Here is a 25,646-nt window from a genome sequence, read left to right on the forward strand (position 1 = left end):
ATGCAACTACGTTAACAGAGATGTATTTTCTTCTCTTTTTTTTCTTTGTTTTAAATAGAATAAGAGCGCCAAAAATAAGCAAGACAAGAACATGAACCTAAAGTTTAGTACAAAACCGATAACTTAAACAACCAATAGCTTATTAGTTGGCAAATTTGATTCCTTGTCGATGGAGGATTTGAGTTTCATCTTTGAGGGCTGCTAAGCCTTTCATTTCAAAGTCTGAGAGTGGCTCTCTAGATCGAACACTTCCTCCACTCCGCTCTTTATCAATCTACCCGCCAAACCAGAAGGAGCCAAAGGAGGATAATGACCATCTTGATCTATATAATCTAGTGATTTGATTGATTGTGGACATTTTTGGTAGACTTAAAACTTCAGATTTCAGCAGAATATCCATTTTGAAGAGCTATCATACTGTAGCCAAACAACAAGAGGAATAATTGAGCATCATTTAACCACCTTACAGAGCTACACAATCACACAACGATCAAGTATCAAAGGTATACTACATTCCTGCTTTTATCTAGAAACAGAATCAGAAACGGAAATGCTATAAGATGAACTAACAACACGAGGACTCCAAGTGAAAATCACTTAAGAACACTAAAGATAACACACCACAGTTACTACAAGGCTATTCTCTCCACACAAAACCACAAAACAGTGAAGACAAAAGGCGTTTTAAGTCTTCTTGCTACTGTACTCTCAATCACTTCCTCAGATTATCTATACATGTCCAGAATGCATGATTAAAGGAAAACCCACGATTGGTTCCAACTACTTTAACCCTGGTATGGGTTCCCGCTGCCATCTCGTTTAGGTGGATAGTTGTTCTGGTGCTGTGGCTGCTGCGTTCCACCACTCTGCTCCTGGTCGTTGTTGTTATTACGTGAACATCCTGCATTTGGTGGACTTTCTCCCTTGTTGTTTTGCGCTGGCGCTCCTCCCTTGTTGTCCCCCTGTTTTTCTGCGCTGGTGCTCCTCCCATATTGTTTTGCGCTGGCGCTCCTCTCCTGTTTTTCTGCACTGGCGCTCCTCCCATGTTGTTTTGCGCTGGTTATATAGAACCATGCCACTGTTACTCAAGTCTCGACACAATACCAGACTGATAAAACTGAAGACAAAGGAGTTTTTAAATTCTTGCTAAATGGCACTCTCACTCGCGAGGAGTACCTTTCTTTGGTTGCTCCTTCTTCAACTCCTTATTCTCCTGCGCGTTTTGAAACTGCATGAATGATGCTAGCTCTTCATCTCCCAACAGACATCTCGCCAACGAATTCCCTTGCTCTTGATCACGTCCCCATGAAGTTTCCTGGCCGCTGCCATCTCGGTTAGGTGGATAGTTGTTCTGGTACTGTGGCTGCTGCATTCCACCACCCTGCTGCTGGTAGCCGTTGTTGTTGTTACCTGACCATCCTGCATTTGGTGGACCTCCTCCCATGTTTTTATGCGGTGGTGGTGGACGGTCCTTGCGCCTGTTCCGAGGTTTCCCTGAAAACCAATGTTGGGAAAAAATATCAACTTAAGTCTCTGATTCGATCACTTGAAAGATGTAAAGTCTCTACCAAGAATCAAAACAGTTTGAACTAGTCCAGGGTCAATATTACCTTTCTTGCTGGGAGGTTGGTCCTCTATGAATTGGACAGCATGACCCAACCCCATATACTTCGGTAATTTTGTAGCCATGATAGGTTCCAATATCCCATCCTCATATTTCCCTAGCCCCTTTCCATCCCTGAACCCCATCTTCTTCAAGAGTTTAAACCCGATCCCAGGAGAAGCTTTGCTTGGTTTATCTTGTTGCTTCTTCTCCAACTCATTCTCCTCTCGCAAGTTTGGGGACATGATCAAAGGCAAAACATGGAGGTGTCGCGCAGAAGCTAGAGAAAGAGCCAAAGGAAGAGCAAAAGGAGGCTTTAGCGAGTTGTGTGTTGGGAGAGGAGCTAAAAGCTTGTAAGTTGCTCCACAATTCTTACAAGCATCGTAATAAACCACTAAAGAACCAACTAAACCCGTGAATCTTTTGATGAATTTCATTGACCATGGATAACTAATCGAAACCACCAATCGTAGAGAGAAGGAAAATCACATCGACGATTCCTTGTTTCTCCTCCATGGCAGTGAAGCACATCAATTTGATGATTTTTCCTTAGTTGCTGCTGATGATGCATGGCTGATACTGATTCACATTGATCCTTAGTTGCTGATAATGTATGATCTGTGGCTGATGATGATGCATTGTGATGGTCTCGATCGTCCTTGTTCGATTCAAATTCTTCATCTTTCATCATCATTTTGTTGTGAACATATTTTGTGCATTTCTATCGGCCAGCAACAAATTTGAGTTGTGGTTGAAGATTTTTTCTCTTTCATTCACCAATTTTTTTTTGTTTATGTTGCTTCAAATTCTTTGGAGGTTTTCGTTTATGCTTTTCTAAATTCTTTATATCTTTTTGCTATAAGATTATCTTTTTTTCTGCCTGAATTTTAAAACTCCATGCATTTATATTAGAAAAAATTGACCACTCAAGACAAAGTTCTCATCAAGGTTTGTGAGTTTAGGAAGAACATAAATGATAAATTTGTTTTGGTTCTTATACTAATATGTTTCTAGTTTGTTATATTTTGTTTCATATGATTATCATGTGATGTGTTTTGACAGAATTAAGAATTCAAATTCATATAACACAAGATTTTGATAGAATTATAGAATTGTTAAAACTCAAACTTTTTGAATAACATGTATTTAATACGGCATTAAAGAATCATCAAACAAATAACACTTGATTTACAAGAATGTTAGAAGGGGTTAGCCGGTGTAAAATTTATGAAGAGTTGGTATTGTAAAGAGTTTTTCATATTTAAAAAGTTTATCAAATATGCTAGTATAGTGATTTTAAAAATTTAGAGGTTATATGCAAGATTTGTGAAGTTTTGTTTCATAAGTAAAAGTGTTTAGAATTCAAATCTCAATGACACTAGATTTGATAGAATTATAGAATCATTAAAAACTAAACTTTTAAATCCCCTAGACTATATTTTCGAAGTGATTTTGCCACATGTACTCTCTACAATCAATTTCACAAAACAAATATGACATGGCTACTGAAATTGATGACATGGTTTCCGGAAAAATATGACATGGATAATTTCATTTAATATTGATTTATATTTTTGGTAAACTTATTAGAATATGGTAATAATTTATATATTACATTTAATATTGATATTTCCTTTTGGTAATTTTTTTAAATATGGCAATAGATCATACATCATCTATAAAATAAATATATTCATATATAACATTTCAAATTTTGAAATATTATTATTTTTGTATAATTATACAATTTGTATTAATAAAACTTTCAAAAATTTCTACAATTTTTTAAAAATTTAAATATCTAATTGTAAGATCATTAGTTTTTTATATACCTACAAATTTTATAAATATTGTATAGGCTAAATTTTTGATAATTATACAATGTTATATCATTTTTATTAGTTTTATACAAATTGGTTTAATATATATCAAATCTATATTAAATATTAGTAAAAAAATAGTAAAATCTTAATATTTAATAAAATTTATTTCTAAATATAAGTTAGATTTAAAAAATTTCTTACTGCACATGGTGCAGGAAAACACCTAATAACAAGGTATTTTGTAAGTTATTAAACAATCATAAAACCAATAACACTAGATTTGATTAAGAATATTAGAATCCACAAACCAATAACACTAGAACTTAATAATTTTAACAATTACTAGAAATTCACATCCCATTAACACCCCTTTAGAATCCATTAACAAATAACTATATATTTTTTTGATGAAAAATAATAGGTCAGAGGAATCATAGGTAATGTAAGGCCTTTTGAATGCACATGAACTATTTAAACTAGATCACGTACCAGAATATCAGCCACATTCAGTTTTGGCAACAAACAGCGCAACAAATAACTATATAATTTTAAAATGTTAACTATCATTATAGATATAGCTCCCACTAACCCCTTCAACTTTATATTTTGTTTTCTGCAATTTTACTGTTAACAATGTTTATGTTGTTTACTAATCAAAACCATCAAATACTTATCCCCACTAATTAATTGAAAGATTATTTCTTCTTCTTGACATAACCGAATTTATTGTATATGTTTAAATTATTTTTGATTCCATCTTTGATTAAAAACTACAAAACGTTAGAAACCTAAAAAATTTAATATACCAGCGTTTTTTCTTCAAATGGTCTCCCCATTAATTAAACGGGTTCTTCCGATCTCTTAGAAAAGCTAACAAAAACAAATCAAAGGGACAAGACAGAGTCACAAACAAATTTGTGTTTGTGTGAGAGAGAGAGATCGAGGAGAGAGAGAGAGAGAGAGAGAGAGAGAGAGAGAGAGAGAGAGAGAGAGTGAGAGAGTGAGTGCAGAGAACGTGAAATTGAAAATGCGTTCCCCACTTGGTGAGAGAAGAGACAGAGAAGATTGGGGTTCGAGACTTTTCATGAGGCACTGAGATTTCTTTCGCATTCTTTGAGGAATACAACCCCCAAATGTCAGATTCAGATTACCATTTGATCCCTTCTTCTTCTGCATGCTCTGGTAACCTTATCCACATTTTTCAGCTCTCTTTAGCCTTAGAAAAGCATCTCAATTTCCTGAAATCTGGTCTATGGGCTTTTGATATTTTACTAAGCTTCGGTTAGAAAGATAAAGATTTGGCCTTTCTGGGTCTCTGATCTTGTCTTGTTTTGAATCTATTGCTCTTGTATGATTGTTTCCTTGTTTGATTCTGAGAAATTGCTTGTCGGCTCCAACCTATCTTGAAGGAAATAAGTAACTTCTTGCTTTTTTTTTTGTTTTTTTTTAATATCTCAAAAATGTACATTTGATTCTTGTTTCATTTAACCACCTGTTGTAGTTTCCTTTTATCTTTGCTGCTAAAGTTCTGATTATGAATCTGTCACTATTACATTCTATAAACGCAGGTTACTACTACTACCTCCCCCTCTTTATTTAAGCTGAAGTGGAACATGCAGTTAGTTTGTGAAGATGCTTCCCGAAGCTGAGGTCGAGATGTTAGAAGATGATTGCTTCGAGGGGTCATATGAAGAGCATCAGATATTCAGGGAAGTTTTCTTTGCGAGTGATTCCGGAAACACTACTACTGCTACTAAAAGATGTCTTGTTACTGGAGCCATTAACTTCGAGTGTGATGATTCCAGTAAGAATGCCAACTCCTCTCTGAGCTCAAACAATGACAACTCTGTGGTCACAAGTGGATATGCATGCCTAGAGCCATCATCTGCTTCTAAGGATGGTTCTGAAGTTAACACAAAAGCTAAAAGAGCCAAGCTTTCTGCTAATAAGAATGTGGATGAAAAGGGATCGCCTTTTACTGGTTTTCAGAATGCGGATTTTGCTAGAGATATGATACCTCTCCATTTAGTTGAATCATCTAACAAGGGTGTCTCAACGAGCTCGTATTTGCTGAAGCAAAGCATAGAAAAGGGCAAAGATGTTTATCTGAGTGGCATTGTCTCACAAAACGTGGCAAAATGCGATGGAAAGGAGTTAAAGGCAATTGAGTCTCCTGTTTCTCAGGAGAGCTTTGCAACCAGAGTGTTCTCTGCTGGTGCATCTACTCCACTACAGTTGAAGGAGAGAACTAAAGTATCTCCTAATGAGTTAAGCATTTCTGAAACTTGTCTAAAGATTGATCCTAAAGAGGACCCTCGTCCTCTTCTCTACAAGTACGTCTGCAAGTTGCTTGCTTCTTCCAGATGGAAAATCGAGAAGCGCCAAAGATCCAATAGTAAATACTCGGAAACTATATACGTATCTTCACAGGGGCGGAAGTTTCGTGAATTTGGGTCAGCTTGGAGATCACTGGGGGAGATATTACTAGCTGATCATAAGCTAATGGATACAGGTACTAAGAAATGGACAGGCATCAATGACTTTTGGTCTGATCTCTCGCTTACATTGCTGGACATTGAGGAGAACATGAAACTGTTAAATCTAGCTAACACACGAGCGCTTTGGTGGAGTACTTTAGAGCCCTTTGTGACTGCTGTCTTCGTTGATAAGAAAGTTGGTTCTTTAAGAAAAGGAAACAAAGTTGAAGTTGCCAGGAACTCAGTTATTGACAAGTTTAAGAAAGAGGATGCAACTTGTCTGAAATTGATCTCAGGCTGTCCTGAAAGTGTGCTGACAGTATCTGAGGGAAGTCTTCTTGTTTATGACGACGAGAATGCTAACCAAGAGATTCATTCTGATCTTGAGAGGAAAAATGCTTCTTCAAGACAAGAGAAGCAGAACAGTGTTAGCAAGGTCGTTGAAGCTTCAAAACTGATAGCAGAAGGGATCCATGAGAGTCTTCTGAGGAAGAAGTCACACGGAAGATCGAAAAAAGCTCCCTTGGACCCCACTGGCCTTGAATGCGAGGTTAAAGATATGGGAAACATCCACGTCATCTCAGAGGAAAATGGAGATAAAAGGTTCAGGAATGATAAGATGAAGAGTTCAAAGAAGGGAAGAAGAAAGAACTGTAATCAAGACGATGTCGTTTTTAAAACCAAAGGTAAGGTTGGGTGTGCAATCAGATCAAGCCAGAAGAAAAAGAAAGCTCAGAAATCAAAAGCTAGAACCAAGAAAAAGAACAATAGAGGAGGGTGCAGGCTACTTCCTCGAAGCACTAGCAATGGGGAAAAACAATTTGGTCAAGGGAACTGCTCTGCTTTAGGTCCAAGAACTGTCTTATCATGGCTGCTAGCTTCCAAAGTAATCTCTAAGGACGAAGTAATCCAGTTGCGGGATCCAGATGATGATGATACCGTTGTGAAAACAGGCATCGTGACCAAAGATGGAGTGGTCTGCACATGCTGCAACAGGACTATATCGCTTTCTGAGTTCAAGAAACACGCTGGATTCGACCAGGGGTGTCCTTGTCTGAATCTATTCATGGGATCAGGAAAGCCTTTCGCTTCCTGTCAGCTGGAAGCTTGGTATGCTGAGTATAAGGCTAGAAGAAATGGATCGAGATCAGAGGAAGGTTATGATGGTGATGATCCCAATGATGATTCTTGTGGAATCTGTGGTGATGGCGGTGAGCTGATCTGCTGTGATAATTGCCCTTCTACCTTCCATCAGGCTTGTTTAGCAATGAAGGTAACGTAACGTGTGGCATTAATAGATAACTACCTTCTAAAGAGAATGGCTGTATTAGCTTTGCTCTTTTTTTAATTCAGGTGCTCCCGGAAGGCAGTTGGTATTGCTCAAGCTGCACATGTTGGATATGCAGAGAGTTCGTTAGTGATAATGCTCCTGATGACCGCTCTCAGGATTTTAAGTGTACTCAGTGTGCGCATAAATGTAATGACCTCATCTCCCACTCGTTCACCTGTTATAAATTACATGATCCATTCTCCTTGTTTGAGTTGTCTTCGATCATGGCACACTGAGATGTTATCATGATTGTTGCCACTGTTCATCAGTTTAGTTACAGTTGCAGATGTTGATTTATTTGCTAGGCTCAGCTTTGCTTTCTATACTAATTGATTCTTTGCAAGACCAGTTAATTTTGATTGAAGTCCGGCATGGCTGATAACTGTTTATGTATTTGATCAGATCATGGAGTATGTCTGCAAGAGATAAGTAAACGCAGAGAACCTTTTCCAGAAACCTACTTTTGTGGTAAAAGTTGCGAGAAGGTAAGAGTACTCATGCCTAGTTTATATATTTAAAAAATTGATATCTTTCTCACTGTTCTTGAGCTCTTTGATATGTAACAAGAGAAGTCGTTACAGCTAGCAAATATAGTTTCTTAACAAGTAGTTGTAATGCACAGGTGCACAGTGGTCTAAGTTCTCGTGTTGGGGTTACATATCCTAATGCTGATGGTCTGTCTTGGACGGTTTTGAAATGTTTTCAAGAAGATGGAAAGGCTCATTCTGCGCGAAGGTTGGCACTGAAGGCTGAATGCAACTCGAAATTAGCTGTTGCTCTATCGATTATGGAGGAATGCTTTCTGTCTATGGTAGATGCAAGAACTGGTATTGACATGATACCTCATGTGCTATACAATTGGGGGTAACGTCCTTATGTCATTTGCTTGCACATGTTTGTTTCTGTGTGTTGAGATTGTACCTTCGGTTCTGCTTTTCATAATTAACTATGTGTCTTACCGTTTTTGAATCTTTTGTTGAAATTAAAGGTCAAAATTTGCCCGGTTAGACTTTGATGGGTTTTACACAGTGGTTGTGGAAAAGAACGATGTGATGATCTCAGTAGCATCCATCAGGTTAGTATATGCATAGGTGAAAAATTCACGCTCCAAGAAAGTGTAATTTCACATGTTTGGGAATGAGTTACATACATTTTGCTTATATCCATAGGGTGCATGGAGTAAGTGTTGCAGAGATGCCTCTTGTAGCTACATGCAGCAAGTATCGTCGTCAGGGAATGTGCAGAATCCTCGTGACTGCAATTGAAGAGGTACAGTATTTTAAAATTTGGTCACGTCACTGTTCTTGAGGCTCCATCTAAACTAATACTAATATTGGTTTTTTGGGTGCAGATGCTTATGTCTCTCAAAGTGGAGAATCTTGTTGTGGCCGCTTTGCCAAGTTTAGTGGAAACATGGACTGAAGGTTTCGGCTTCAAAACAATGGATGATGAAGAACGCGAAGCTCTCAAAAGACTAAATTTGATGGTGTTCCCTGGGACAGTCCTGCTCAAGAAAACGCTATACCAGTGCGCAAAACCCAACACTGTGAACGGTAATGTTAACAAAGAAGCAGATGTAGACAAAGCCGGGTTTGCCGTGACGACGACCCAACTTGAGAGCTGCGATCATATGGTTCCAGAAGGATCAGATGATGAACCTCTCCTAGGCTTACCAGTGCCACTTGGAACCAACCAAACAGAACCAACTTCAGAAGCAGAGAAGCCAGCCCAAGAGAGCAACACCAAAGAAGATTGTTTGGAGAAGGAACTGTCAAAGTTTTCATCAGAAGGAGAAGAAGAAGTGACGAGAAGAGCTTCTTCATCCTCTGAAGCTGTAGAAGAAGAGAGGCAAGTTGGTAGTGTAGAAGTAGTAAATAATGTTATTAGTGATGAGATGTTGCTTTGTGTTGATGAACAACTTGACTTTGATAGCTCTGAAGACTCGGATTAACATTTAGGACTTTGATAAATAAGAAAACTACCACTTCTTTTTCCACTCTGTTTTTTATTTATTTTATATAATCTGTAAAATCAGCCAAACACTGGTGATTGGAGTATTTATCATAAGTATATGATTATTTAAGACATTATCCTGTGATTAAGACATCCTCTACATTTTCATTTGGACACTTCTTTCTTGTTAATCACTTTTAAAACATTCTGCTGGAAAATCTGAAATCTTTGTTTTTTTTTTTTTCCCGTCAATGTTTTTAATATTAAAAGGATCGGGCCAAGCCCAAAAACATATTACATGAAAGCCCAAAATACATAAACTAAATATCAGCCCCAATGATCCACATTACAGACCTATCCATTACACGGGCCAACGGCCCAAACCATCCCCGGTGTGACGACGATCGACTCGAGTGTCAAGGAGACTGGACGCCGGACACGTGGATGCATCTCAACCCATCAGAACTGCACGCGTCACATCCGCCTCGACTTGGGACTTGGCCGTCTCCGCCTCGTCTCACCACCGGAATCCCTCACCACAACAAACTTCAAACGGAGCTCGTAACCGAAGAGCCTCCGCCGAACCCATCTAATACTTCCCACTCTATCTACCCGTCGAAGAGCCTCATCTCTCCTAGAGAGCTCCTCCGACAAAGCGACAACTTGAAATCTTCAACCCTAAAGCGACAACCAAAAACCAATCGATCCCAGTTCGAACCCAACACTAAGGAACCATAACTAAAAAAACCTAAAGCCGGCGGCTAGAAGCTAAGGAAGCTTTCACACCCCGGGGACTTGAGCCGACGACGGCGAAGCCAAAGACGCTTCCACCTCGCGGTGACAAAAGCCGGCGACGACGAATCTGTGGAAGCCTCCATCTCCTGGGAACGAGATCCATACTACGCGCGTCCTCACCGCACCATCAACTCCACACCAACCGCGTCTTCACTCCAAGATCCGATACATCACGGATGATGATGAAACCACAGCTCAGACAAAGCGATCACTGAAAGAGAGGAGGATAGGACAAAGGCCGGACAATTAAAATGAAAGACGACGAGCTCCGGCGCTGGCACCCGCGCTTACGCGCCGGCCGGACTCCGAACCTCCAAGATCTGAAATCTTTGTTACAAGTTATATAAACAAAATAAAAAATAAATAATGCTAGAACTAGAAAATGAATAGAAACTTGTAGTTTGTAAGTTTGTACCTATTTTATTAATTTACCATGCCAAAAACGCTTTCACCATGAATGCTATTTTGATTTTGGTAGATGTTTACGATTTTCCATCGACATTAATTAGTACATTACTGACACTTAATGACTAATTTATTTTCTATTTTCTTAGCATCTGGTCAGATCACCTGCCTAACTTATATTATCATCATCAATCCTCTAAATTTGTTTAATTCATTAATTAACCCTTCTTCATACACATAAAGATCTCTAATCTGAGAAAACAGAAAGTCCAACGACCGTTAAAACGAAATAAACCACCGAGAGCTTCCTAATAACTGGATCCGTTATCTGTCCGTTACAAAAAATCATGCCGTCTTCTCCGAGGCTGAAGCTCTTCCACGCGCGTACATCACCCTCCACGCGCCGATCGACGTCTCTGATCGTCCTCACCTCTCTCGCGATCGGGCTATTCGGATTCATCTTCGGACTCGCCGCCATTGTTTTCCCGAGCCGGACATGCCTCACGAACTCCCCTCCGAAGACGGTGCGAGTCGTCTGGGACGTCGCCGGGAATAGTAACGGTGGTAATGGCCTCAGCGGCGGAGTGAAGAGGCATAAGGTGATGGGATTCGTCGGTATCCAAACCGGATTCGGATCAGCTGGGAGGAGACGAGCGCTCAGGAGCACGTGGATGCCGTCCGATCCAGAAGGGCTTCGTCGGTAACGATTCATCTTCTTGGTCATATCTCGATTTAGGGTTCTCTGGAATCAAAATTTGTGTCAGAACGATTAGCATTGCGTAGATAGGAATCTGAATCTATTGATCATAATCTCAAACCTTAAAGATCAATAACCATTATTGATTCATGATTCTCTGCAGCTTGGAGGAGTCAACAGGATTGGCTATCAGGTTTATCATAGGCAAGACCAAAGATGAAAAGAAGATGGCTGAGCTTAGAAGCGAGATTGCAGAGTATGATGACTTTATACTGCTCGATATCGAGGAGGAGTACAGTAAGCTCCCATACAAAACGTTAGTTAAGAGAGTAACACTTCCTCTGCATTTGAATTTTGTTTTGCTCGGTAACAGGAAAGGATTGGTCTTTTATATGTTTTGTTTTTTTATTGTTGTTGTATAGTTTGGCTTTCTTCAAAGCTGCGTATGCTCTGTATGATTCGGAGTTCTATGTCAAAGCTGATGATGATATCTATTTGAGGCCAGGTGACTGATTACATTCACATGTCTTTAGGATGGTTCTAAATTTTCTAAGGAGGTGTTGTTTTCTTTATAGATCGTTTGTCTTTGCTGTTGGCTAAAGAGAGGAGCCACTCGCAGACATACCTAGGATGCTTGAAAAAAGGTCCTGTTTTCACAGATCCAAAGCTTAAATGGTAAGGACAGGAATGAAGAACTAACCGAACATGCGAATTCATTCTTGTCTTTTGAGAAATCTTGTTTATGATCGGATTTGAAATACATAGTCGCATCTTTGTGATTCAGTATACGTGAAAATTGGTTTGATTTTTGCAGGTATGAGCCTTTGGCAGATTTGCTGGGGAAGGAGTACTTTCTTCATGCTTATGGCCCCATCTATGCTCTTTCTGCTGATGTTGTCACCAGTTTGGTTGCCCTCAAGAATAACAGGCAAGTTATATCTCTCTTTCATTCGATTTTGAAGTCACCCTGAGTTATGTACTTGGTTTAGGAATTTGACTTCAGAGTCTTTTGCGTGTTAAGCCTTGTTGGTTAATAAAGAAAGATATTTTCAAACTTCAGTTTCAGGATGTTTAGCAACGAGGACGTGACAATAGGTGCGTGGATGTTGGCAATGAACGTCAACCACGAGAACCACAAGACCCTTTGTGAACGAGAGTGCTCACCCTACTCCATTGCTGTTTGGGATATACCAAAATGCTCAGGTTCGATACTCACATTTTGGAAACGCATCCAGGTTTTGCGTAAGCCTTTCGACAAGAACTGATCACAGCTTGGGTTTGAATATGTAACTGGTGCAGGGCTTTGTAACCCAGAGAAAAGGATGTTGGAACTTCACAAGATAGAGAGCTGCTCAAAGAGCCCAACTTTGCCATCGGAAGATGAGTGATCTTTTACCTCTTATATAGTTATATATATATATATATATATCTCCTTTGATGGTCGAAGATCCGAGGCGACACTTCCGCCATTGAAGTTGCAGCTTCGCACAGATTATATACGACTTTCCTCCTTCTTTTTTTTCACTTACTCTGCTATGTACTCTTTAGGTGGCAATGCCAGAAAAGCGAGGTGAGTTGATCCTTCGCTTAAACGGCATTAGGGTTTATAAAACTAGGGCTGGTAAATTTTGGATTATTCCTTGTTGTACAAGTATGAGGTTAAACTAACTGCAATTTCGAATTCGCATTATCGACGAGGAAAGAGGAAAAACCGATACAGTGTTAATCGATTAAGCTTTTGTTTTTACTATAGTAGAGAACTAAATTATATTTTATGTAATTATTAGCGGATATAAGAAATGAAATAAAAGACAGTAGATAACCCTTTTTTTTTAAACACTGATTATATTATCATGATTATAGTATCAAAAGAAGATTACAAAGGTGGGATACAGATTTGAAATACATTGGCCGGCAGGTTCATCATACCTCCGGAGACTGAAGCTCCAACTACGGAGAGACTAAAACACAATAACATGATGACTAAAGAAACAGAATATGAAACAATCTAAGCTAGAAGAAGTGGGTAACAACATAAAATAAACCTTCACCCAAAAGAGATCAATAAAGCATGATGACTTGAACAAAGCTTCTTTGAACAAGGCAAAGCGAGGAAGCCATCCATGGCTACAACCTCCGTGCGAATCCTCCTAATAGCTCATGCAGATGAAAGACCAAAGCTTCAAGCTCTAGGAGACATAACACGTCATGTTCAAAAGTCTTCAACTGGAAGTCGATGGAGGAGTTGAATCGATAAGCCAAAGAAGCTGGACAGAAAATAAGATCTCGATCAAATCTGTAAAGGAAAGGATAAGGAGCGAAACAACTCATAATCATGAACAACTCATTCGAGAGACTGAGAAGGTCGAAGATCGAGACCATGTATGAACCAAAGAAAGCTCAAAATCAACATGCAATTCAATCAAACCACACACAAGTTCCAAGATAGAACTAGATCTGAAGGGAACGAGGATATAATCCACTTCAACTAGAAATATTGACAAAATAGATCAACCGAAAACTCTCATTCTCTTCGGAAAAGGATCATATCGGAGATCTGAAAACAACCTGTTGAGAGAAACGAGAATAACCTAGTAGATCTAACTGGAGAACACAACATAAAACAAAAAGAGGAGCAAAGATCGCCCCCAATTTTATGGAAGCAACCAGAGCCGACAAATAATAGATAACCAATATGAACTTATTTTAGGGTCTGCGAAAAAATAATAAGTAAAATATACTCCTTCTATATCATTTTAATTGGGTTTTAAAGTTTTTGCACTTGGACTAAGAAAATACAAACTTCTATACAATTCATCTTGATTACATAAAAATGTCATTAAATGAAATTAATTCAACCAATAAGAAAAAAATCAGTATTTTGCAATTGGTCACAAAGTTTAAATAATATTAAATTCTATCTAGAATAATGAGAACATTAATTATTTTGAAACAAAATTTTTTTCTTCTAAACACCACTTAAAGTGATACGGAGGGAATAAGAAGAAGCTGGAAACAGGGTCTTCTACGCAACAACAAAAAGTTGGAGTCTTACCATCTTCGTGTAACATGTTCAAAAGCTGTCAAAAGCTATGCTAACACCAAAATAAAAAATGATAATGAATCCATCCATCCTTCTTCACCAATTCGTTAAATTTTGCATCTTTCATTTTCTGTTGTCAGCATTCCTATTCTGCTTAAATCATGCATGCATTAAGAAGGAAAAACATAATTAGATCTGCATTAACAAAAAGAAAACACTGCTAACAGTGGCAGAGCCAGAAAAATTATCTCACATAGTCATATATATTACAAAAATTGAAACTGAAGGTGAAAAAGAAAGAAATAAAAAGTTGAGGACTTAAACAAAAAATAAAAGGGGTCAAAATGTAAAATTTATTGGGATCAATTCATAAAACTTAAATAAATACAAAGCAATTTTATAAATTTGGTGGGGTCAACTGATCCCACTATGTTGTGAATAGCTCAGCCCCTGACCACTAACTAGTCGTTTTGCTGTTAAGAAATCAATTTTCCGAATATTTTCTTTAAAAATTAGGAATATTATAAAATTACTAAAACATTTTTTATTCTTAAATAGCATATAATTAAAAAATGAAAATATAATTAATCAAAACTTTTTATATTTAAACATGGTTGTGATTATAGTTTAGAAGGTGGATTAGAATAATAGTTTAAAAACTAGATTAATTTAATTATTTTATATTTAATTAATGTTGTTTTCAAGATTTTTATGTATTATTTTTATTATAGATTTTTTATGTTATCAAAAATTTTGATTTTTTTAAAGGTCATTTTTTAAAAGAATGTAACTGATTTTAGGAAAAGGTGAGAGAACATTTTCTGGCAAAAGAAAAACATTATAATCATTCAATACGTACTTAATTATCTTCTGCCACTCCTTCTTATCAATGTCAACCAGAGACAGTGATGATTAATCTGGCGTCATAGCAGGATTCCAACGTTTAGTTGACAAAGACATCCATCAAATTACTTAAAGGTGTTTTGAACATGCCAAATTAATTAGAACAAACACCATTAGATTTGTTTGATGCAATGTATGTTTACAAACCAAAAGTGCTTATGCCATCCATCTTTGTTTGTATTCCGTCTCTAAGAATTAACATCAAAATAAAGTTTACAGAATACACACTATTCTTTATCAGTAATCTCGAATTAGGTAATCAATCTATGTTATCATACGAATCATTATAGATATGTGAGTTCATGTAAAAACGTTAGTGCAAAGGTAAGAAGAATACTTTATATCATTTTGTGTAAAATGTCTACCTAGATCGGTATGTACTCTGTTAGAAAATTATACAGTTTGATTCGGATGGAATATTATATTGGCCAATCAAATGCGTGCTTAATTAAGTGCGTACTTACCTATTCTTACTAACAAACCTGGACATATTAATTACAACCACCAACATATATATAATCTGATAGTCAGAAGCAGGTCCATGCATGAACCTACCAAACAAGTTAATATTCATCGTCTATTATTTACCAATAGTGTTTTTGCATTTATCTTTACGCATCTCACAGCCGCAAGTATAAACACTATAGGATTCTGTTTCTAGGAAACACACGCCACAGACATGTATGTCTGCACTGCACTAACCTATTTTTACGTATTGGTATTATGATTACTTTACTCGGTGATCGCTTACAGATGTTAATAAATAAAAGTAACATATATTTAATTTGTTGTCTTACAAGTTGTCCAAGATGAGCCTTGTGAATAAATAATTATTCACTTATACTACATGTTAACATTTACAGTATATACATGCATGCAGTGATGCAGAGCAACAGAGAAGTGTGATAAAAAAAAACAAAGAAGTGTGATAAAAATGTGTGGTCTATTAAACATCACTTATACTAAAAAACATATGGTAAATCAAGTTTTTATTTTATTTGTTTAAATACATGGTATTATACTGAATGTGTCCTTGCGAACTGGGGTGATTAATTAATTAAACTAATGACAATTGGTTAATGATAATGTTAATTAAGAACTACGATTGCATGCTTTTAGGAGTGTGCACGTCACGTACCGCGAGTTAGCTTCTAGATATTGTAAGAAAAACGAGACAGTATAAATAAAGACAAGACAGCAGATTATTTTATAAATTTTAATTACTTCCAAATGTTTATTGATAGGACATTCCTACGAGATTGACAAACACAAGATCCATGTAAAAAAAAAAAAAATGAAATCTGCTTATTTTTAAGAATATTGAATTTTTATTTATTATGTATAATATAAGTAGTATAGTAGAGTGTTGAGCGCAATCTACGAGAAGGATCCAGTCAAGACTTTGGGTTTGAATATTAAAAAATAGCTACAAGCAAATCTTAAATTAGATACTTCGTAAAAGTTTTAGATCATAGTGTACATTAGTTTTCATTTGACTAGGCAAAATCTTGTGAAAATAAATAAAAAACACTTTTATCTCCTTTTTCTCTCGGAAACTCTAATTTAAAATTATTCGTACGGTGAAAGATTTCTCTTGAACTAAAATTTTCTTAATTTCTTTTTTTTTTTCACTTTCCACGATTCTTAAGCGGAAGAAAAGAGAGAACAGTTGAGAAAACAAATTAAATCTCACTTCTATTTTTGTGTGTCAACATTCAACAAGTCGATGTAGTAAATAAATAGAATTTTAAAATTATTTACTTTATTTTTTTGGTTTCACTCCGCTCTTCGTCTCCTTCCTCTCTTCTTTCTCTGAGACTTTGTCTCTCTCTAGAAATCACTCTCTTTTTTTTTGCATTGCTCTTTTTTTTTCATCGCGAGATCCCCATCTCTCCCGATGATGCATTGATCGGAATATGTGATCGTATAAATCTTCTCCTTCGTTTCTATCTTGTTCAGCCATTGAAGGTCATCGCTCTAAGTTTTATCTCCTCATTTAGAGAATCCATAGGGAAAGTGAGATTTTTAGACGATTAAGCTATCTTTTTTTTTTTTGTAATCTTATTTTAAGACACAATGTTGAAGCCCATTAAACATGTGTCGGAACCTGACACTGTCGCCGATAAGCTTCGCAGATCACTGAATATGACAAACAATAAACAAGACAATGTTCATGTCGAATTCGGATCGCCAATTACTCCGCTTCAGACACAACCGAGTGGACTCACCTCGGCGGCAACCACCACTTCCAACAGTAGCTTCAGTTCTAGCTCATCCGGATCGGTATCGGGTCGTGCCGTACACACTCCGGCTTCAACAAAATCCGACTCCGGTCGGTCAAATCCCTCCGCCGTACAATCTTCTAGGGCCACCGCTCCCTCCGCCTCTCAAACTTCTAAGACAAGCAATCCCTCCGCCGCTAAATCTTCCAAGTCCACCACTTCCGGGTCTAGCAACCCCGCCGGCGCTAAAGCAGGGTCGAACCCGAGACCGGGACGGGTCTCTTCAGCGTCGGACTCAGCTTCTGGCTCAACAAAACGATCAACAAAAAGCTCGACTCCGCCGCCGCAGCCGGTGAAAATCCTCCCCGGCGGGAATCTTTTCCCGTCCGGGAAGGTTCATATAACAGGGATGACACAAGGAGTTCCCAAACGCATGATTCTCGGACCAGGCTCCAAGTCCTACGGATACGGTAGCGTAATGCGAGGAACAAACAGCTACTCGTCAACGCCTGCAAAGCTAACAACGAGTTCTGGTTCTTCCTCCGGTGCACTCGTAATCTCCCGCTGCGCTAGCGGTGGTGGTGGCTCCGAGGTGGATACGTCGTGGAAGAGAGTGATGAATAGTCCGAATCCAGAGGAAGTAAAGAGGCTTGGAAACGAAATGTTCAAGAAAGGTTGTTTCAGTGAGGCTTTGAAGTTTTACGACCGAGCGTTAGAGCTCTCGCCGAGTAATGCGACTTACCGCAGCAACCGAGCAGCTGCTTTGTCCGGTTTAGGTCGGATTGCTGAAGCTGTGGTTGAGTGTGAACATGCTATTAAACTGGATCCGAATTTTGCAAGGGCTCATCATCGTTTAGCCACATTGCTTCTTAGGTATACTGAACTGCTTATAGATTCTTGATCAAGAAAGGATATTGAATCTTGTCTTGGTTGCAGATTAGGTCAAGTTGATAATGCGGGGAAGCACTTCTTTTATGTGGAGGAACCATCAGATCCAATGGTGGTGAAGGTGCTTGAAGAAGTTGATAGACACTTGAACAAATGCGCAGAAGCAAGAGGACGTGGTGAATGGAATATTGTTTTGACAGAAGTAAGTGCAGCTATGGAGTCTGGAGCTGATATGTCTCCTCAGGTATCTTCTTGTATTTACCTTTTGAAGAATCAGAATCAAAAGTTTTTGAAAATATGTTCAAAATCTGCAGCTAGCTATGTGTAAAGTTGAAGCACTAATGAAGCTCCTAAGGCTTGATGAGGCTCAGACAATACTAGCATCTGCCCCCAAAATAGAAATATTATTACCATCATCTTTCACACGGATTCGGTTTTTCGATATGATCTCTGAAGCTTACACATATTTTGTAAAATCTCAGATGGAATTGGCTCTAGGAAGGTAATATATTTATAGACATATTGGTTTATTATTTATTATGTTCATAGTAAAAGAGAGATGATGTATTCTTGCAGGTTTGAAAATGCGGTTACATTTATAGAGAAAGCTTCAGAGATGGAACCACGAAACGGTGAAATTGAAACATTGAATAGAAACGTTAAAATGATTGTTAGGGCGCGTGATCGTGGTAACGGTCTTTATGGCTCAGAAAGATACACAGAAGCAAGTGCAGCTTATGCAGAAGGCCTTAAGTTTGATCCATACAATGCTACTTTGTTCAGTCATAGAGCTGATTGTTTCTTTAAAGTTGGGATGTGGGAGAGCTCAATAGAAGATTGTAGCCATGCATTGCTTATTCTACCGAGTTGCACAAAGGCTCGTCGTCAAAGAGCTGCCTCATACAGCAAGGTAACATCTATATATATTAATATATATATAGATATGGTATAAGTTAGTTTTTTTGGCGTTTTACTTGTTGGTAACATCTATATAAGCTTCTTCTTGCAAAAAAAATGAAGCTGGAGAGATGGGCTGAAGCAGTTAGCGATTATGAAATCTTGAGAAAGGAACTATCTTATGACAGAGAAATAGCTGAGTCTTTGTTTCATGCTCAAGTTGCATTGAAGAAATCTCGTGGAGAAGTAGTTTTAAACATGGAGTTTGGAGGTGAAGTTGAGGAGGTTTTTAGCCTTGAAGAGTTAAAAGCTGCATTGACACGTCCTGGTAAGTGATAATTTATACTTGTCTGGTCTTTACAGAACTTTTAGACTTATTAACTTGTTGTACACTTCAATGGTGGCAGGAGTTTCTGTTGTACTTTTTATGAAAGCCTTTGATCAACAATGCAAAGAGATATCTATTTTCATGGATGCACTATGTATTCGTTACCCATCACTGCACTTCCTCAAGGTTTTAAAAAGAAGCAAAAACTTTAAAATATGTGTAAGTGAACAAGTATAACTTACTTGTGATGTTTGAATAGGTGGAGATAGAGAAATGTCCTGAAGTGGGTGATGCAGAGAAAGTGAGAGTTGTGCCAACCTTCAAGATTTACAAAGTTGGGATTAGGATGAAGGAGATTGTGTGCCCAAGCAAGGAAGCACTGGAGATTTCAGTGAGACACTATGGCCTTTAGCAAACTCTCAAACATATTTACTTGGTTCATATTAAAAAAAAAGGAAGAGGAAATTTTTGTCAATAATCTCTCAGAGTTAGGTAGAGGATTACTTCTGATTCGGTTCATTCATTGCTCGGTTATTAAAGATTAAATGTGTACATAGACAAAATTTTGCTTAGGTGATTAAACCCTATAAAATAAACAGAGAAAGAGAGAGAGACATTCATTCATGTTGTCAAAACATTTTTGCCATGAATAAAAATTCTTCCTGTAAAATATTGTTGAATTACCGTTTTTCTTATTTATCTTCTCAGTGAATAAAAGTAAAAGGTGCCTGACTTAGATGACTAGAATAAACTGACTGAACATTGTCATATTAAAAATGGTGATGGTTATTCATATGGTAATAACTGGACGATGATGTTTCTTGCAACACACACAAGCTAAATGAGCGTACTATTTTCCTCTTAAAATGATTGTTGTTAATGAAGAAGTCTCTTATAGAATCAATTAGTAACAGTTTAATCTAATCTTCATCTGTGCTCGTCTATGGTTTTCCTCACAATACAAATGATTTGCATACACAGTTTTAGTACGCAATGACTAACACTCGCTCCTGAGTTACATCTTCAGAAGTAGAGTGTGGGAACTGTATGCCATAGCTGTATATGAAATATGTGCCGTGTGTATTAAGCTGGATAGAAAACCGTGTCGTTTCCTCCATGCACCTCGCTTCTTTAACGGCCTAGTTCGATTAAACATGTTAAGGGACCACATTTCAACTTATACGACTACACGTTTTATGGAAAAAGTATCAACAACTGAAAGTGATTCTGGTATCGCGAGATAGAGATCAGAGACAAAAAGACAAGATTTAAGTTTGAACACTGTCTCAGAAACAGAGCAGTGTTTAGTTTCATACAATGAGAAGATTAAAACTTTTCTCAACGGTGTGGATACATAAAAATTAAACTGTAATCCAACCGTAACAACTTATTATTTTCGTTTTAAAAAAGAGATTGTTCTTAAAAAAAGAAAACCAGAAAAGAGAGACTCAAAAGTCTGTTTTCTCTCAGTGACTCAAACTCACTTAACCGGTGTTTTGCAGTCCTGCGGCAATACCTTTCATGGTTAAGATGAGCGTGTCCTCAAGTCCAGGCGCGTACTCACTCGTTGGGTTAAGCTTCACGAGCTCTTGTGCCGATTTGCTTGATTGCATGATCTCTTTCGAAATGTGTGGTCGCAGAGTCACATTGTAGTTTTGATCACGGATTCTCTTCAATGTGTAGGCTTGGCACACGTTGAGGGTCGTAATGTAAGAGTCACGCAGCCTAAGTCTCTGTTTCAAGTAAGGGTCTTCTTCGAGAAGGTCTCTGTGTCCAGCAGTCTACAACAAAAGGACTTTAGTGGTACTTCAAGTAAAAAATACGAAACAGAGGAAACAGAGTACTCTGTTTTTGCTTTTGTATATACCTGGAGGACGAGGCTCTTGGTTTCTTCAAAGTTGGTTCTGAGTTTCTCTCCAAAGGCCCATAAGTCTTCAGAGACAAGAAGCTTGTCGTACAATGCAGCGATCCCAGGGTCTCCCTTGGCGAACACCATCTCAATAAGATCGATGGTGACTCGGAAAAATGGCCAGTGTTTGTACATATCTTGCAGCATGTGGAGGTTCCTCACATCTTTCTTGATTGCATACCTGAAAGCTGCTCCAAATCCTAACCATACAGGAAGATGGAATCTCGTTTGCGTCCAAGCAAAGATCCATGGGATTGCTCTGAGAGACTCGATCCCACCGCTCGGTTTTCGCTTTGAAGGCCTGCTTCCGATGTTCATACGTCCATACTCCAGCTCAGGTGTAGCCTACACAAACCAAAACCAAACGGTTATAATACTTTGAACTATAAATCTTGGGGACAAATGTGAATACTTACAAGGCGGAAGTACTCGACAAATCGAGGTTCTTGGAACACGACGGATCGATACTCCTCGGTTGCAACAACCGCCATTGCATCGAGCAAAGCGCGCCACTCTGGTTTTGGCGAAACGGGAGGGTTCATACCATGCTCAAGGGTAGCAGCTGTGAAACGCTGAAGTGTTCTAAAACACAAGTGTTCCTCTCCAAATGATTGCTCAATGACTTCACCTTGAACCGTGACTCTGAGTGAGCCATTAACTGTATCCGGTGGCTGAGACAATATAGCAAGATGGGTGGGACCACCTCCTCTCCCAACTGTGCCACCACGTCCATGGAACATAGTTAGTTTCACTCCATATTTCTTAGCGACCTTCACAAGCTCTTCTTGAGCTTTGTACAGCTCCCAAGCAGCTGAGAGACGACCAGCGTCTTTCCCTGAGTCAGAGTAACCGATCATAACCTCTTGTTTACCGTTAATGCGGTTTTTGTACCAGTCCAGAGAGAAGAGTCTTGCAACAGCTGCAGGAGCTGCTTCTAGATCAGCTAGCTTCTCAAAGAGTGGAACAACTCTGAGTGGCTTCTTCACGTGGCACTCGCGCTGTAAAAGCTCAACGGCAAGGACATCACTGGGTGAAGTTGCCATAGAGATAATGTAAGCTCCAAAGCAATCTGAAGGCAGCTCGGAGATGACTTTGAATGTGTCCAGAACATCAGCAATCTCTTCGGTTTTGGGAAGGTCTGGTCCGAATAGCGGACGCTTGCCGCTTAGTTCAGCAAGAAGCCATTCTTGCCGACGTTCTTCAGACCAGTCTCTGTAGGAGGAACCGTCTAAGTGCTTGGTGATAGCATCCAAGACATCGGTGTGGCGTTCAGATTCTTGCCTAATGTCAAGCTTCACAAGGGAGAGTCCGAAGGTAGAGACTTGCCTCAAGAAATCAAGAAGGCTTCCATCAGCTATTGGTCGGTCACCACATGCACATAGTGATCGGTAACAAAGCTCAAGAGGCTCCAAGAACTGCGTAGATAGAACAAATAACTGGCTTGTTAGAATCAGGAAACAACCTAGTAAAATAAACATTTAGCAGTTGGAACAAATAACAGGTTTATTACCTCTTCCACATTGGTGAAAGTAGCTTCTGCAGGGATGTCAGAGATTCCATTACTCAGCAACTGACGAGAGCGTTCACGTGTGTGATAGAGTTTGTCCCTCACATCACCAAGAATCACACGGTATGGCTCAGTTGGAGGAATTGTCTTCCAGAACTCTGTATTGAGTCAAAAGAACAAAAAAAAAATTGAGTTAAGAATTGCAAAAGTGCTTTTGAATAGAAGTTTTCTGCTTCAAACAAACCTATGTAATGTTTTGCAGCGTCTTTCCTTGAGTTCCTGTGGATTTCATCAGCCTTGGCACGGAACTCATCAGTACAACGCCACATAGACAACTGCCAAGAAGAGAAAAATAATGAATCAAGAGGAGATCTTGTTGAAGGGAAACTGTAAAAAATGTGGAGATTTCAAAAACCTCAAACATGAGATTCTCAATCTGATTGTAGTAGAAATTGGCTGCCATCATTCTAGCCAACAAGCAAACATCTCTAGTGACCTCAGGTGTGACCCTCGGATTACCTGCAATTCAGTTAAGTTGGTGAACAAGAGGAAACAAACAACAGAGAGATTGGCTTGGTAAGTAATGCGAAAAAAAGAGTTTGTACCATCACGATCACCGCCCATCCATGAAGAGAACTGAATCAATGGGGCATTGTAAGGAACACGTTCATCAATCCCAATGTTCTTCAGAGCTGTGTCAACACGGCGAAGGAACTTAGGGACACCGTTCCAGATTGTCTCATGGAAATAGCTCATTCCAGCTCTCATTTCATCTTGTGGGGTTGGAGGTGTTCTCCTAATCTCATCTGTGCGGAATGCAGCTTGAATCTCTCTTTGGAGAGACTCATCAAGCTCCTGCTTGTCATCAGGAGTAATGTCCTTTGCATACAGCTGAGCTAGACAGTCTCTTATCCTGAGAAACCATTTTAAAGGTCAAAAGAATTGTCTCACTGATCTCTCATTACAAAGTGTATAAAAAAACTAACCTTCCGTGCTTCTGAAGCAAAGATCTACGCACAGACTGAGTAGGATGAGCAGTCAAAACCAAATCCACAGTCTGGTTCTTCAAAGCATCAAAGATCTCTTCAGGAGACTTACCAAGAACACTAACAAGCCTCTTGAAAGTCTCTTCGATATCAGACTCGGTAGTGGCAGAGCTCTCATCAGCGAAATCACCCTTCTTCAGCTTCTTGATCCTTCTCCGGTAAGCAATCTGGACCTCCTCAGCCAAGTTAGCTAAGTTAAGCATGTGGGAGAAGGCCTTGGAGATAACAATGGAGTCGCCAGGATCCAAACTCGTGAGCACACTCCCTAGCTCCTCAAGCTTCTTAGGGTCACGTTTGCCTTCATACTCAGCAGAGAGCTCGTACAGCTCTTGTACCTGTTACATTAAGACCATTTAAATTTAAACCAAACCTGTTAATGAATCTAAACGTAACTAAATAAAAAGTTCCATCTTCACAGTGCCGTCTCATATTATTTAGAACCATGTTCAAAAAAATATTAAATGTATATTTAGCTATGCAATTAAATAGTTTTAAAAGTTTATAGCCCTATAAATATAAATATATATATATATATATATTTGACGTATTTTTGAAATTATAAACTCTATATTTATTAGTATATCTAAATTTTTTGAAGTTTTAGACCATAATTTATATATTATTTTCAAAAAAAAAAATTGTTTTAGATTTGGACCATGTTGGACTGCTCCAATAGCTCATGCACGGCCCTGCATCTTTACAACATGTGTTTTTCTAAAGGTTTGAACTTTATGCGATCTGAGAAAATGGGTATCGATTTAATCAAAAGAAAAATCAAGTTTTGGTACCGTTTCACGGAGATCCTCTCCGTGTAAGTCCTGGAGAATGTCGAGGAAACGATCGAGGAGAAGAGCGTCGTACTCGATGAGCTTGTCGTCTTCACTCACTTTAGCAGGAACCAGTTGACGAAGCTGCGCATCAATGGACGCCATCTTCTCTATGTTCCGACCCGCCATGATCGTTGTTGATCAATCGCTCTCGGCACTCTTTTTGAGTTCTTCTGTAATCATCAGATCAAAAGGAAAGGTTTTTTGTTTTTATCCAATGATAAATAAAAAAAAAATGCAAAATCTGTTGATTTATGACAAAAATCTCGCCGGTGGAATCGGGAATTCTATAACTGATCAAAACCCATAGTTAAAATAATAAAATCTTTTTAAAACAGAGTTTTAATGATTTTTAGACAACGAACCTTTTAAGAAGACAAGAAACTGTTATTGGTCTGAACTCAGAAAAGGTTATTAGATGGTGGAATCAGATTCAGAGATGAGAGCGTATCCACTGTTTATATAGAGGAAGTGTGATAGGCGTCAGTCCATCTTATTCTTTGTAGTGAAGGAATAATACTGACGGATATTCTGCATCTTTTTTAGGTATAGTACAATCAGATTACATAACATAAATGAAAGAATCTTTTCATTAACTCCATTCCATTTCATACGGTAAACAAAAGTTTTTTACTTAGTTTTGTAAAAAAAGATATGAATGTATGTATAATTGTATTCAGTCAAATCTGTTTTTTAAATGGTTGCGTCTGGATTTTTAGTTTTCTTTAGGGCTGGGTTTTACAATAGAAGTTTTGAATAAAATATTTCATTAGTTTTGTAGTTTACTTAATTGTACTGACCGTTAGAATTATATAGATTACAAAATAAGAAAATGAAACTATCAGTGATAGTAGATCACTAGATTGATTTATTATTTGGATTCGAAATATTATGCAATCATTAAGTAATTTATATTTAAGATACAGATCAAATACCTAATGGATCTTGATTTCTTAAGTTTTTTTTTCTAAGAATCTTCTTCCTTAGTTACCT

At 38.2% G+C, this 25,646-nt stretch overlaps 4 protein-coding genes across 5 annotated transcripts; 3 read left to right on the forward strand and 1 right to left on the reverse strand.

The window, feature by feature from the left end:
* The first annotated feature begins 4,262 nt into the window (after positions 1-4,262).
* LOC106401344 (increased DNA methylation 1) lies at positions 4,263-9,323 on the forward strand. Of its 2 annotated transcripts, none has more exons than XM_013841847.3 (8): positions 4,263-4,608; positions 4,995-7,176; positions 7,257-7,380; positions 7,636-7,718; positions 7,856-8,097; positions 8,222-8,308; positions 8,403-8,502; positions 8,585-9,323. In XM_013841847.3, exons 2-8 carry the CDS (start codon positions 5,059-5,061, stop codon positions 9,182-9,184), a joined length of 3,354 nt encoding a protein of 1,117 aa, XP_013697301.1. In that variant the 5' UTR covers positions 4,263-4,608; positions 4,995-5,058; the 3' UTR covers positions 9,185-9,323. The 2 variants fall into 2 exon arrangements, with proteins under 2 accessions (XP_013697301.1, XP_022559135.1); XM_022703414.2 differs by lacking the exon at positions 4,263-4,608 and adding an exon at positions 4,658-4,842.
* Positions 9,324-10,599: 1,276 nt separating this feature from the next.
* Positions 10,600-12,830, forward strand: LOC106397372 (probable beta-1,3-galactosyltransferase 14). Its single transcript, XM_013837960.3, has 7 exons — positions 10,600-11,086; positions 11,247-11,399; positions 11,506-11,588; positions 11,659-11,758; positions 11,898-12,011; positions 12,144-12,286; positions 12,383-12,830. Exons 1-7 carry the CDS (start codon positions 10,734-10,736, stop codon positions 12,469-12,471), a joined length of 1,035 nt encoding a protein of 344 aa, XP_013693414.1. The 5' UTR covers positions 10,600-10,733; the 3' UTR covers positions 12,472-12,830.
* A 3,181-nt stretch (positions 12,831-16,011) lies between these two features.
* Positions 16,012-20,374, forward strand: LOC106399930 (TPR repeat-containing thioredoxin TTL2-like). The gene is made up of 7 exons (XM_013840370.3): positions 16,012-18,124; positions 18,188-18,383; positions 18,454-18,641; positions 18,716-19,049; positions 19,160-19,364; positions 19,444-19,550; positions 19,624-20,374. The coding sequence occupies exons 1-7, from the start codon at positions 17,106-17,108 to the stop codon at positions 19,774-19,776; spliced, it is 2,202 nt and encodes a 733-aa protein (XP_013695824.1). The 5' UTR covers positions 16,012-17,105; the 3' UTR covers positions 19,777-20,374.
* Positions 20,375-20,611: 237 nt separating this feature from the next.
* Positions 20,612-25,172, reverse strand: LOC106397771 (phosphoenolpyruvate carboxylase 3-like). Its single transcript, XM_013838397.3, has 10 exons — positions 25,019-25,172; positions 24,615-24,826; positions 23,767-24,161; positions 23,386-23,693; positions 23,196-23,299; positions 23,025-23,115; positions 22,784-22,938; positions 21,690-22,688; positions 21,232-21,618; positions 20,612-21,145 (listed from the first exon to the last, which is right to left on the reverse strand). Exons 2-10 carry the CDS (start codon positions 24,780-24,782, stop codon positions 20,849-20,851), a joined length of 2,904 nt encoding a protein of 967 aa, XP_013693851.1. The 5' UTR covers positions 24,783-24,826; positions 25,019-25,172; the 3' UTR covers positions 20,612-20,848.
* Positions 25,173-25,646: the final 474 nt, after the last annotated feature.

Source organism: Brassica napus, chromosome C5 (assembly GCF_020379485.1).
Source record: "Brassica napus cultivar Da-Ae chromosome C5, Da-Ae, whole genome shotgun sequence".
In the NCBI taxonomy this organism is placed as follows: Eukaryota; Viridiplantae; Streptophyta; class Magnoliopsida; order Brassicales; family Brassicaceae; genus Brassica; species Brassica napus.